The 14,882-nt window shown below is 38.0% G+C and overlaps 1 protein-coding gene across 1 annotated transcript in view; it reads left to right on the top strand.

The window, feature by feature from the left end:
• Positions 1–3,509: 3,509 nt before the first annotated feature.
• The window catches only part of INVS (inversin), a 76,500-nt gene continuing 65,127 nt past the window's right edge, over positions 3,510–14,882 (top strand). Inside the window, exons 1-2 of the mRNA XM_009993632.1 lie at positions 3,510–3,681; positions 12,560–12,726. Of these exons, the coding sequence (XP_009991934.1) occupies positions 3,576–3,681; positions 12,560–12,726 (273 nt within the window). The 5' untranslated portion in view covers positions 3,510–3,575. The remainder of the gene's footprint in view (positions 3,682–12,559; positions 12,727–14,882) is intronic.

Here is a 14,882-nt window from a genome sequence, read left to right as displayed (position 1 = left end):
GGAGCCGCGTCTGGCTTAGCTCGGAGCTCCTGCCGGAGCAGGGGGAGCGCCCCGAGCTCCGTGCTGCGCCCTGCGGGGGTAGCGCTGCTCCCCCGCGGCACAGGACGGCGTGGGGGCTGCTCGGGGAGGGCTCGGGGGGCCGCGCCCGCCGCTGCTCCTGGGGGCGCGGGCGAAAGGAGCCAACCCGGGCGGGACGCCACGTAAAAGCACAATCCTTTGCAGCAGCTTTCTCCAACTCGAGCCCAGTTCGGCTTCAAAGGAAGCCGCGTGTGGCCCTGCAAAAGTCGTTTGGCTTGTCAGGTTCGTGAGCTGAAAACACAGACACACATATATATATATATATATATATATATACACAAACACACACACAAATCGTGGAGGTCTTGTAGCCTGAGCCTGGGACGTAACTTGCTGTGCTCCTCCATCTGTGGAACGAGCGTCTCGACTTCCAAATCCCTTCACGTCTGAAAAATGCTTTGGTATTTTTTCATCGTGGCTCATTCTTTGCTTGGAAACCTTATCAGTAGAATTTGAGAGAGTGATCTTTTTTGAATTTTAGCAACCTTGGTTGGTTTGTTGTTTTTTTTTTCTGAATAGAAAGCGGATGCAGTTCTGATTATCTGATGTAATTTTTCTTATTCTGATGTAATGCAAAGTAGACTTACCATAGTTTGGTATGAAATTTCACATACCTTGAAGAGCACTTTGTATCTGTTTGACTCGCTTCATTTCAGGTGACCTGGCAAGGCTAATTTTGTTTCTCCATGTTAGCTTGGAGAAGAAATAGTGAATTATTTACTTGATTCCAGTAATACAGTGTGTTTTACAGATCATGTCAATTATATAACTTTTCATAAGCAGTTCTGGTATTTATTTTTATTGTAATCCTTAAAAAATAAATGCCTCATTTTTAATTAATGAGGATAGTTATCGAACAAGTCTTCCAAATACCAGTTTGTCTCTTTGTTATATAAATGATACATCTGAGGGAAGTTAATTTTTTCCTGTTACAGTTTTTCTTAATATTTCAGAAATTCTCTGATGCAGAATTGGCTCTTTCAATGGAGTTGAGATACTGTACTTAGAATTGCTGTAGAGATAATTGGTTGCTTCTCTCACTTGTATGATTACTGACATGTTATGCAGGTGTGGCTCTTGCTTTCATCTGGAGATGATGAAATTAGTCATAGAGTCATCAAGTTTGGATGTAGTCAGTTTTATGTAATTGCTGATGTAATTGGGATGCTTTTGCTGCTTCACTGCATTCTCCAGGATTTGCTGAATTTTACATTGCTGCCCCTGGATATTTTATGTTGGTAGTTTTTGTGTTTGTGGAAGGGTAAAATGTAAAGAAAAAGGGGCAAAATATATCAGTGATAACTTTGGGAAATAAAACTAGTATCTGAAACTCCCAACAAGTGTAAGATTCCAATAGTGCATTTAGGTCTACTTAATAATGTGGGAAGTCTTGATGTATCCAGAAGAGGCTTTTGAGGAAAAGCTGAATGCAAGCTGAAAACAAACTTGTAGTCTTGTATGCCAAGTGCATGTTAAGCTGTGTAGCACAGGACCCATCTCTGCAGCCTTCTCTCTTTCTTTCCCCTTGTCCACGTTGCAGTTGAGTGTTGTAGTATCCTTCATGTGACAGGCAAATTTATGTACTTGTAAGAGTAACAGAGAGAAAAAAACAACAACAAAAAAGTAACAGTTCAATAGGGGAGGCACTGCAACTACTTGTAACTGACACTCAGTTTCATGCTGTCCCTTTTGGTTTCTTCACACTTCTCTGATCCAGAAATGCCTCATCTGTTTTTATCCAGTGTGATTAAGAGAAGATAACAGAAAGCATAAACCATACTGCTAGGTTGGGAGAGGAAGCTTAACTTTGAATTAAGCATATAAATTATGTGTCCTAAAAAGTAAAAAAAAATAAAAATAAAAAAAAAAAAAAATTTTGGTGGAAGAGGAGCGGGTACTTGGGAAGCAGAGAATAGTGAAAGTATTTTGAAAGATGTAAGATATCCTTTATAGGAAACAACATTTGTAGCTAGCACTGGGCCTGTCTGAAGGGGCTGTTACATTAAACTAAAACAGTTGTGCTTTATGTCTTGAAATGTGTTTGAGCTTGCATAAGCCCACTCTGTGTTGTCATGTATGTATCTGCACTTCCTTTGGTTTTCTTGAGCACCTTTTCTGTAATTTGTTATGATGTTTTATGACACTATTAGCCTGTTTTACATGGCTCTAAAAGTGGAAGTGTTGTTAACCTCCTGCCACATTATACTCTTTGAAGTCCTTTCTGTTCTCTGCTCCTGGCAGTCAACAAAGCCATCAATCCATTTATGACACAGTTCTAATTATGGGAAGGATCATCTACTTCTGTGGTAAAACAAGTGTGTAAAAAAAAAAAAAAAAGTTCAATGCCTTTTCTGAAGAGTATAGAGGTTCATCAAACTCGTTAAGGGTGGAAGCATTCGTGATTTCCAGCATCATCAATGTCATGTTACTCTGAGGTTCACAGAAGAAAAGAGTGGTAGAACAGGATCATGTTGTTCCGTAGGTTTCAGATAACCAGGCACTGAAAGGCCCCCCATAAGGTTTCCCTGGAGCCTTTTCTTCTCCAGTCTGAACAACCTAGACTGCAAGTGCACGATGGTGGCTCATGTCCAGCTTTTCATCCACCAGTACCCCCAAGTCCTTTTCCATGGGGCTGCTCTCAATCCCATCATCCCCTAGCCTGTATTGATATTGGGGATTAGCATGACTTTGTGCTTGGCCTTACTGAACCTCATGAGGTTCACGTGGGCCCACATTTAGTGCTTGTCCAAGTCTCTCTGGATGGTGTAATGTCCCTCAGGTGTGTGATTTAATAAATTAATTAATTTATTTTAATAAATGTGTGTATATATATATATATTTACTCTCTTCTTTGTCATCTACTATTGTGCAGTTTCAGGCAGGATTTAGAGCCAGGCTTCTGGTCTAATTAATTGTGACTTTCTTACAGACAGATTGTCCACTTCTATTCAGGTTTGAAAAACATTTACTATTTAGAGAGCTGGTTTGATTATTTCACTTTTGCCAGTTGGTCAAATAGAAGATAATACTTCAACTTAGAGACCTTGTCCTGCAAATGTCAGATATCAGGTCCTGGAGAAAGATATCTAGTTGATACTTGATAAAAAACTTCATAATTTGCTGAATTGAAGCATACATGTCAACACTGAAGAACAGTTTGTTGGATTTGCAGATAAACACTATCCTATTTGTGGACCGTTTCAAAGCCTATTGACTAAATTTATGTTTATGGCAATATAACTATAATATAGTTAGGTATATATCTCCTTATATTACACTTTTTCTGGTTGAATCTTGGGTAGAGGTAAGTTTTGTCTGTGAAAAAAGAAATATGGTTGTTCTTTTCTGATTTTCACAGAACAGTTTATTCTCTTAAGTATTGTTTGAGACATTTTATTGACTCATTATAAAATTAATTATTTTTTTTCCCTAGAACTGAACTCCTACAAAAAATGTTGGTGGTGCAGATCTGACCTATGGTAACACCTTGAAAGAGTATGAATATTTCAGCAAACTGCCTCTTCAATGGTTCCTCGTTAGCATCTGAAGTGCATGCTGCTGCTGTTAATGGAGATAAGAGTACCCTCCAAAAGCTAATAGCAGGTAAATGTTTTCATTGTAGATGTGTTTTGATTACTTCAGGACTGAAGCTTTTTGATTTTGAGTTACTGCTCTGATCTTTGAAATATGTTTTAATTTCTTGATTTTCTGTATTTCTAGAATCAGTGTAGTCCTGATAATAAGACTGTTATTTCTTACTTTTTAGTATCTGTTGCCTTTGGTTCATACTTCCGTGCAAAGTAAAATAGAATACTGGTGATACAATCAGAAGAGTTATTAAAGACTCCTGTTTCAGGGAACTTGAGATTCTGGGGAAATGCTTTGGACTGAAATGCTTTGGCCCCAAATCCTTACATTTGGAATCGTTTTTGTGGGAAATTTGAGAAACTTATTTTTACAGATAATTTATTATAGTTAATGAAGTCTTGTCACAGTGTAGTATTTGGGAACAAAATGAGCAACCCCTATTTGTTACTTTGGTTCTGGTACACTAAAAATGTTTCTGAAGACAAATGAAAAGTAAGGAGAGAGTCTGGTCCTATTGAAGCTGAAGTAAAAAAAAAATTCCAACCTTAAAAAAGCCCAGGATTTTGCCTTCCCTTTCTGTCCAAGAATACTGTGGCATTCCAGGTTAGTAGATTTCAAAAGCAGTATATGCCCTGCATTTCAAAATCAATTGTACATACAGTTGGAAAGATGTCATATGATAGGTGAAGACTTTGATTTTCAGAGTTTCTGATTAAATGCAATTACAGTTGATACTGCAGAAATTTTATTTGCTCACATTTTTTTGAAAATCCTTGACCCTTGGTGAGCGTCAAGGACTGTGAAATAATAAGACAGTCTGTATGTATGCTGTTAACTATCAGCTTTAGTGGTGTAAAGGATTTAATGGTAATCATGTACAACCAACAGTCAAGTTTCTTTATGTATCTTCTGCTGGCTTGTGTTGAAGACATGATAGTAAGCTATGTAGACCTATGGTGTAAGCTGTATAGAAAGCAGTACATTGTTCCTCTTTAAAGGTATACCTAGTTCTCTGAGAGGACCATTAGAACCAATTTCACTCAAATAGGAGAAAAAGTTTGAGGTAATTGATGTTATAGAAACTTCATTGGTTGAAACAAATATTTTTGATAGGCTTTCAGCTTTATTTCATCATATGATGGCTCAAACATATACTGATTGCATTTAATGCTATCTGTTTACTCTTGTAGATTTCATTAACAATGTATGAGCAGTTGATATACAGATGGTTCTAGAAATCTGTGGGATGCCACTATAAAGTAGCTTTAAATACCTGTTGTGTTTTTTTAATTCCCTGCCTGCATATGAAAGGGGGGGGGGGAACGTCTGAGCTTTCAAATCTGAGCTAACAATCAGAACTGACAGCAAAGATGTTTTGCTGACTTCATTATGCTTTTGGTAATCTCACAGCCAAAGGATGTGTTTTGCAAACACAAAGAACAAGTACTTCTTTGTTGCTGGTACACCTTGTCAAATATACCACAAACTAGCCATTAGAACCACATATGGAGTTTACTATTCTTTTAATGGCAATCATACAGCAACAAAACAAAACCTCAGTGTTATTCTTATGTGGGAGACAAAAATGCATGATCTTTGCAGCCTTTGCTATAATAGCAAAATTTGGCTTTTCTGCTTTGCTGTGTTTTGACAGGATATGACACAGACCATACTTTTGCCAGGGCAGGACCAAAAAAAAAACAACAAAAAAAAAACATTGGCTAGCAGAAGAAGAATGCATCAGAGTAATATTTTAGCTGTTGAAAGTATAACTGGGTGCCAGAAGTAAATTGAGCACGTGGTGTTATTCGCTAAACTTAATGACTTCATTGAGCAGCAGCATCTAATTCAGGACAGTACTTCAGCTTTACGCATGTGTTTGCTGGATTAACAACACTCTCTTAACACAGCCTAGCTTTGCATCTTGATTATGTAGCTAATGGTATATCCAGTAACATTAAGTCTGACTTTCTCCTTCTTTTAAGGAGGTTTTTTTCCCCATAAATTAATTATTGACATCCTCTTTGAGTTTTCCCATTTCAGTGATTAATATAGGAGGGGCATTGGGGCTGGTTGAACAGTCTGTTTAGAATAGCCCCTCTGTTCTATTTGGTGATTATTCCTTTTCCCATCTGTAGTTTGTTGGGGTATATGTGCCAGTATACAAACATATACATTGTATTTGCATATAGTTCACTAGTATGGATGCATGCATAATCTGCTGCCCAATAGCCTGTGATTTTAAACAAATGAACAGGGGTTTCAAATGACACAGTGTTCTGGATACTGTGCTCCTTTTCATACCCTGTATCAATAAGATATATAATAGAATCAAAGGTAAGTAGAAAACATACAGAAAAAGAGAGCTTTGGAACAGTGTCCATTTGTTAACCACTGCTGATGCTTGCTTACAGGATGTTCTGAACAGTCCATGGGTTAATGAGTGTAGCCAGTAGGTCAAGGGCAGTTATCCTCCCCCTCCATTCTGCCCTGGAGAGGTGCACCTGGAGTACTACATCCAATTCTGGGGTCCCTGTTTCATAAAGGATAAGGAGCTACTGGAAAGAGTCCAGCACGGGGCCACAAAGGTGATTAGGGCAATGGGGCATTTGCGCTATGAGCAAAGTCTGAGAGAGCCAGGTCTGTTTAGCCTGGAGAAGAGGAGGCTGAGGGGGGATGTCATAAACACTTATAAATACCTAAAGGGAGGTGTCAGGAGGCAGTGTCCGATGACAGGACAAGGGGCAGTGGGCAGAAGCTGGAGCATAGGAGGTTCAAGTTAAACATAAGGAAAAACTTCTTTACTGTGAGAGTAACAGAGCACTGGAACAGGCTGCCCAGAGAGTTTGTGGAGTCTCCTTTTCTAGAGACATTTAAAACCTGTCTGGACACATTCTGGTGTGATCTGCTGTAGGTGACCCTGCTCTAGCAAGGGGTTTGGACTAGATGATCTTCAGAGGTCCCTTCCAGCCCTTACGAGACTATAAATACCATAAAGCACAGTAGCTGCCAAGGATTTATTTTATAACCAATGCTCTAACAAAAGTGTTCTAATTGTTTGCATTGCATGAGTTGCCTAGTACTATATCACATTGTTTTAGAATTGTGTGATCTCGGGCTTCAGGGAATATTCACAGTATTTTCTGTTTTATACAGCACTGAACGTGTCTCTAATTAACAGTTCTTCAGTGTTAAAACCATTCTGTATGATTTTAATCCTAGGCAAAAAGAGTGCAAAATTTAATTTTGTGTTTGGAGAATAATTTTGCATTTAACACATTTATGTAGTTTCTGCAAGATTCATCTAGTTGTTTTAATTGTTTATAAGAATACAATAAAGTGTATAAAGTCATTAAACTGTCAGTTCAGTCCAGCTCCTAACCCTAAACCACTTGTCCTGGATCACTTGCATACTAATACAAATTGTAGATGTTAACTATAAATTTTGGGCTGCAAATAGGCAATTTCATGTTTTTGTTTCTCTGCTGCTGTCTTCCACGTTCTGCAGTGTGGGAGATTGAATAAAACTCAAATCATAGAATCATAGAATGGGTCAGGTTGAAGGGACCTTAAAGATCATCTAGTTCCAACTACCTTGCATCAGCAGGGACACCTCCCACTAGACCAGGTTGCTTAAAGCCCCGTCCAACCTGGCCTTGAACACTTCCAGAGAGGGGGTATCCACAGCTTCCCTGGGCAGCCTGTTCCAGTGTCTCACCACCCTTACACTAAAGAATTTCTTCCTAATATCTAACCTAAATCTCCCCTATTCCAGTTTGAAACTGTTCCCCCTTATCCTATCAAATAAATGCCCTTGTACCTTCAGGTACTGGAAGGCAGCTGTGAGGTCTCCCTGGAATCGGCTCTTCTCCAGGCTGAACAATCCCAACTCTCTTAGACTGTCATTGCATGAGTTGCCTAGTACTATATCACATTGTTTTAGAATTGTGTGATCTCGGGCTTCAGGGAATATTCACAGTATTTTCTGTTTTATACAGCACTGAACGTGTCTCTAATTAACAGTTCTTCAGTGTTAAAACCATTCTGTATGATTTTAATCCTAGGCAAAAAGAGTGCAAAATTTAATTTTGTGTTTGGAGAATAATTTTGCATTTAACACATTTATGTAGTTTCTGCAAGATTCATCTAGTTGTTTTAATTGTTTATAAGAATACAATAAAGTGTATAAAGTCATTAAACTGTCAGTTCAGTCCAGCTCCTAACCCTAAACCACTTGTCCTGGATCACTTGCATACTAATACAAATTGTAGATGTTAACTATAAATTTTGGGCTGCAAATAGGCAATTTCATGTTTTTGTTTCTCTGCTGCTGTCTTCCACGTTCTGCAGTGTGGGAGATTGAATAAAACTCAAATCATAGAATCATAGAATGGGTCAGGTTGAAGAGACCTTAAAGATCATCTAGTTCCAACTACCTTGCATCAGCAGGGACACCTCCCACTAGACCAGGTTGCTTAAAGCCCCGTCCAACCTGGCCTTGAACACTTCCAGAGAGGGGGTATCCACAGCTTCCCTGGGCAGCCTGTTCCAGTGTCTCACCACCCTTACACTAAAGAATTTCTTCCTAATATCTAACCTAAATCTCCCCTATTCCAGTTTGAAACTGTTCCCCCTTATCCTATCAAATAAATGCCCTTGTACCTTCAGGTACTGGAAGGCAGCTGTGAGGTCTCCCTGGAATCGGCTCTTCTCCAGGCTGAACAATCCCAACTCTCTTAGACTGTCCTCACAGGAGAGGTACTCCAGCCCTCTGATAATCTTAATGGTCCTCCTCTGGACTCGGTCCAAGAGCAGTATGTCCTTCAGGTATTACCAAATACAAGATTCTTGCAAGTAACAAGAGGTGGTCTCTTTTAATAATTAAGCAGAATTCACATCCCCCTGCCCTTTATCCTCTTTTGGTTTGAAAAATGCTTAGAAATGCTGGAGTCTGACTTGACTGCTTGCATAGCCTGTGAGGAAGAGATGAGATATGCCTGTGAGATTTAAATTTTGGAATTGGGCCACTTGATTCCATGGGGTGGGGTGAGGGTGTTGGTCCTTTGAGGAAGGCATCAAACAAACTTCCTTTCTTAGGCAGGTATGTGGAAGAGAATTTAATTTTGCCACAGCACATTTTAGGCACAGCAATATGTGACTTTTGATGGCTACCTGTGCTTTCCTGATTGCAGAAAATAACAATTTACTGTAGCTATGAGGTCCACAAGGTTTCGTGCTTAGTGCATTTCATCAGGTTAGTTCCCCCAAGCACCTTATGGTGATATAGTGGATCTTAGTCCTTGTCCTGTGTCTTACCCTGAGCACAGACACACCCTTTCAGGGAAATGCCCACAGAACCTTAACCATTCTGAGGGCCATACGGTCTTGTAAGCAATCTAAATAATTACAAAAAGAAGGCTACTGTTAGCTGAAGATAGTTTCTTTCCCTTAGAAAACCATGCAGCAGCTTTAGGCAAATCACTGTCATCAAGTTTTGAAGGTCTTAGTCATTTTTCACTCACACTGTCTGCAGTCATGGGAACTCTCATTAGCTATATCACTCTTTGGGAGCTCAGCATTAAAATGTTTGTTGCTTTATTTAGTTGGCTTGTAGTTGAACTTTAGGCCATTTTTGCTTGTCTTGACCTTACCAATCTCTTTAGTTTCTACATTCTGTATGTGCCCTAACATTATGTAACACAAAGGGAAGTTGAAATTTGAAGGCGATTAACTATTTTTGCACAGTGCTGATTTAAGAACAAGTCTTAAATGAGTATAAACCATGTATGTGTCCTATGGTAGAAAGGCATGTTTATATATCTCTTATAAAAAATTTAAGTGATTGTGTAAGTCATATCTTCTTCAATAAATTTAAGATACTGTTGAGGCTTTTCTAACAGTGAACAGCAAAATATGGTATAGTGATGTCTAAGTTACCAGACTCAACTAATATTGCAATAGCATCTGACTATGCTTCCCTTATTTTTAAAGAAACTGGCTTGTTGCCTGAGCACAGTGCCATGTTAAATCATGCTTTGAACCTCAGTATCTACATGTGGCTGCACAGGGCTGCATGGTTGGTCATAACTGACTTTGACGTTTCTGTACTGTGCTCTGTTGAATGGGAAAAGCATTTATCGTTAGCTAAAATGTTGAGATGCAAGTAATTGGCAGTTTCATAACATGTATGCATAACATTTAAAATACTTCTTTCTAATAGTGGAGGAAAGAATTATTTTGAAACTGCGTCCAGTCTGCAGTGGAATTGTAATACTGCAACTGTTTTTATACATTAAGGAAAAAAATTACCCTGTGTAACTGTCATGTTTTGAATTAGTTTCTACTGCCCGTGTATTTAATTAAAGTGACATTATTTTTCTACATGCTGCTTTCTCTTGCATGTAGTAAATATTATAGCTTTTCATTTGAGGAGAAGTGAATAACTATATTCTTCAATAATGAAAATAAAATGATACTTAAGTGTATATCTTAAGACAATACATTAGAATTAGATGGGAGAACTAAGATGTCATGCTTTAAATGAGGCTGTTGATAAAATGGCGAGAATGTAAAATCTGTGGAAGGGAAGGCATTAATGTCGATATTTTTTCTGTATATTTTGTATTCTGATATGTCTATGGAACCTATGTAGGTGGAGGAGTGGTGATACACTTTTAGAAACCAAGGCAGAAAACAAGTCTTGGATTCAAATGAGATTAATGAATGACCTGATAAATCAAACTTAAACACCAAAGAAAAGCGTTAATGAAAGCATTTATAGGTCTAAATAAGAAACTATAGTACTAATATATATTACTGTCCACCAGACCAGATGGTGATAAATGTGACATGCTAAGGGAGATCAGAAAGTTTGAATTAACAGGAAACACAATAGTAATGGGGGTTACTTTCATGTGTTTTAGGTATATGGCTACTGAGGATATGATCCTACAACTAAATTGCTAGAAATCATTAATGGACTAGCAACAGAAATTTCAGTGAACACAGAAAAGAACCAACTTTTTAATTGCTCTTGACTGCTGTGGGGCCTGAATCAGTGTTGTAACAGCAACCCAGTACAGTTGTGTATTCTAAAAATGGTGAAGGCCATTAAGATAAAAATGTCTGCTGAAAAGAATCTAAAGATTAGTCTGAAGAGTAAACTCCTTGCTTGCAGTGTGATACGAATGGACAGTTCGCATTGGGGCAATGGACACAAACTGGAACACAGGAAGTTCCACCTCAACATGAGGTAAAACTTCTTTACTGTAAGAGGGTTACAAAGCACTGGAACAGGCTGCCCAGAGAGGTTGTGGAGTTTCCTTCTCTGAGAGACTTTCAGGTCCTGTCTGGGTGTGTTTCTGTGGACCTGCCCTAAATGGTCCTGCTCCGGCAGGGGGGTTGGACTCTATGATCTCGAGAGGTCCCTTACAACCCCTAACATCCTATGATTCTATGAATGCAAAAGAATTTAACAAAAGAAAAAGCTTACAAAGGTCAAAGGGAAGCGGGCATGGCTAAACAGCAATGTACCAGTGGGCAAGATGTTGTTATTCAAAACTATCTGTGTCTCGGAAAGGTAGATGAAAGTCAGTAAAAGGCTTTTGAATTTTTTTTTTATTTGCAAGAGTTACAAAGAATGGATTGTCAAGGTGAAGAGTCAGTCAGAAAAGACAAGGCTATAGGTTAGAGCAAAAAAAATTGTTCTGTATCTGCATTCACAGAAGAGCTTGGAAAGGTTCCTAAACTATTTTTTTTAAAGAACTAAAAGTTTTCTCAGTCACAATTTCTAAGCGAGAAAAGGTGTTACAAAATGAATCATGGTATTCAGTCAACAGTTTTGATGGAACTCTGGAAATTAGGGGAATAAGCAAAAACGATTGCTCTAACTGGCAATATCCTACTTAAAAGTTTTTTTTATGAGAGGCTTGATTGGTAGGGAACAAGTTCTAATCCTTGATCTTCCTCTTGATTCACATTTAATCTGCTTGACTGTTCTTCTAAGTGAATCAATAGAAATTATAATTGAGAATACAATTACTAATTATGTAGATAATTATAATGTGCTGGGAGAGAGTGAAGATTGTGTTTCTAAAGGAGAAGCATGCCTCTGCTGGAGTTCTTTTAAAGCATCAACAATTGTGCAAACAAGGGAATATTTAAAAAGAAAATTTAACTTAAAAGGCAATTTTCCTTGAATAATTGTAGACAATGTCACTACATGGAGATGTATTTATAATCAGGATGTATAGGATAGTTGATACCCATGAATTTATAGGTACTAGTTTCTATGTGGTGACATAAATAGAAATAGAAAACTCTGTAATGGAGGATGCATGTGGTTCAGGTTTGTTGTCTCTTTTTTGACTGTGAATAGTAATAAAATGTTTTGATTTATTATGTGACTTCAGAAGCCTTGTTTAGCTTAATTGCTGCCATACTAACTGTATCAGTTCAAGAAACCTTGAGAAGTATTTGAGTAGTTTCCGTATTATAAGGTGCTATGAAATAAAAAATTGTATTGATGTAATATTGACTTGTTTATGCTTTTAAATAAACATTGCTGTCAGTAGGCTTCAAAGTTTGTTTTAGTTAGTGTTCACAGGTTATTGGTGTTGGGTGTATTTGTGGAATTGATGTTTTCTGAATATACTTTTTTTCTGTAAATATATTTTGAAATGTCCTATAAATGTCAGTAAAAACAAGGTAAAAAGCAGTAACTTTGGATTTATCTCATACTCCTTTATCTTGATGACTCTGTTTGTTTATAATAAGAAAGCACTACTTTAAATTAAAGTACCCTTTTAATAAAAAAATACTACTCTTAGATACTCATAGACTTAATTGTTTCATGTGATTTAAAAAATTATTTCTTTAAAATTTTTTTTGTAAGGAAACTCTGAGCTGAAAGATAAAGAGGACCAGTTTGGAAGAACTCCGCTTATGTACTGTGTATTGGCTGACAGGCTGGACTGTGCAGAGGCGTTGCTGAAGGCTGGAGCTGATGTTAATAGAGCTGATCGAAGCCAAAGAACTGCTCTCCATCTTGCTGCACAAAAGGTAATTACATTAAAAGTGCTCTGCCACTGTATCAAGCACCTTCCAGTATCTGAAGGGGCTTACAGGAAAGCTGGGGAGGGACTTTTTACTAGGGTGTGTAGTGATAGGACAAGGGGTAATGGTTTTAAACTGAAAGAGGGGGGATTTAGGTTAGACATTAGGAAAAAATTCTTTAGTGTGAGGGTGATGAGACACTGGAACAGGTTGCCCAGGGAAGTTGTGGATGCCTCATCCCTGGAAGTGTTCAAGGCCAGGTTGGATGGGGCTTTGAGTACCCTGCTCTAGTGGAAGGTGTCCCTGCCCTTTTAGGGCGGCTGAAAATAGTTGATGTTCTAGGTCACTTCCAACCCAAACCGTTGTATGATTCTGTGATGCTATGTTACATGACTACCATTGTCATTAGCTACAGTTGAGTTGAAACAGGCTAATCCATTTGTTTGGTTACATGCTATAACACCCCAATGAAATATTTCGGTCATCATCATTAGTTTGTCTGTAGTGTAGCCGAGTTAACTATAAGTCTAAGTGAGCAGCTTACAGTGAATGTTTTGTCAAATATAGGTATTTCATAAAAATAACTATGTCAGAGACTTTAAAAATTGCCTTAGGATATTATACTTGCCTTGTGTTCATACAAGCTGTAAATGTTATGATCTGATAGACACCTGAACATTTTAATAACATTAAAAACTTAAAAAAATACATCGTGCCCAGGTTTTAAAAATGCATTTTAGCATATTAAAGCAATATAAATTCTGATTTAAATCGTTGTCTGTATGTTCACATTGTGGATATTTGTACTGCAGCTATTCAAGGCAAGAGATATTTTGCCTTGGCATAATATCCATAAGTTGCGTTTCCTTTATATCTTGCTGCCATCATGAAGCTGCAGATTGCATCACGTGATATTTGGACCATCTTTAGATGTGTTTTCAGTGGATGCTGCAGCTGAAAAAAATGGTACTGTCTATACCTCAGGGAGTTTTAGCAGAGTTTATGCAATTACCCACTTACTGTGTAATGTGCTAGATAGATGTGATTCACCCCATAACCATGTAAGTGCTTGTGCCATTGCAGTGCTGGGGTGGCAAAAAGTAGTCAGAAGACAGCCCTTGCAGTTGCTTTGCATTTGGCTGACTGCTTAGCTGTCTTGTCAAACTGCATTCTGTGCCTTCTGAGCAGTTACTCACTACGGATGTCAGCTTACAAAATCAACTTTTCATGTGTGCAAAATTTTGTCTTCAGTCTTTCCTTGTTAACATTTTAAGAGCTGCATTTCTGTCATGATGCCTTCTGCAAAATATATAAACTTAAAATTCGAAACAACTTCATGTTCCATGCAGTTTTGACTTTTTGAGTAATGCTTTTTACATTCTTCTTATTCCTCTTTGATACTTTTGTTTTATATTCTCCTCTAACCTAGGGGCTAATTTTATTTTTTTCCTAAATAAGAAAATAAAATTCCTCAGTAATCGATACTGAAAGTTGACTTTCAGACAGACAAAGAAAAAATTCTGTGAGGTGATCAATTTCTAAAGTTTTCTTGTCAATGTTGCTTAATAATTAATCTGTATATTTACCAGGGCAACTTTACAGGGGTTTTTTTTGTGTTCTAGCTTGTGAGTCAGTCAGCCACTGTCCTGCACTTCTTCAAATCAGGTTTACATTACTTTCTAACTCTCCATTCATTTGTAGTCACAGCATGTCAGTGCTTGGAGATTTCAGATTCTTAAATTGCACTTAAGTTCATTTTCCTTGGAGAGAGAGGTTAAGAATAATACTCAGACCTTTACATGAAACCAGTGAAGAGGCAGGGAAGAGAACACACTTTTCCACACCCACGTTCTCAACTAAAGCAGGTGGATGTAAAATGCAGTTAAGTTTCTAGAGTAGGAACCTTCCTCTCTAGATACTAAAATTTTTTTGCCATTTTTTTCTGTTTCTTGGGAGTGCTTTTGGAACATCTTACTCATCAGATCCCAACAGACACCCTGAGGGTTGGTTGCCAGAATATTTGATTCTTTTTAGGTGGTCATTCTACAGACTTCCTTTACATGTTCCTTTACATGTTCCCCTCTAAAACAGTCTTACAGTTAATTTGACAAAAAAAGGTCTTTGCTGTATTTGCGAGTCACAGAACTGTCTCAAGAGGGAAA

This window comes from Chaetura pelagica, unplaced genomic scaffold (assembly GCF_000747805.2).
Source record: "Chaetura pelagica isolate M959 unplaced genomic scaffold, ChaPel_1.0 scaffold723, whole genome shotgun sequence".
Lineage (NCBI taxonomy): Eukaryota > Metazoa > Chordata > Aves > Apodiformes > Apodidae > Chaetura > Chaetura pelagica.
Note: the sequence above shows the minus strand (reverse complement) of the source record. Positions and strands in the feature narration are given on the sequence as shown.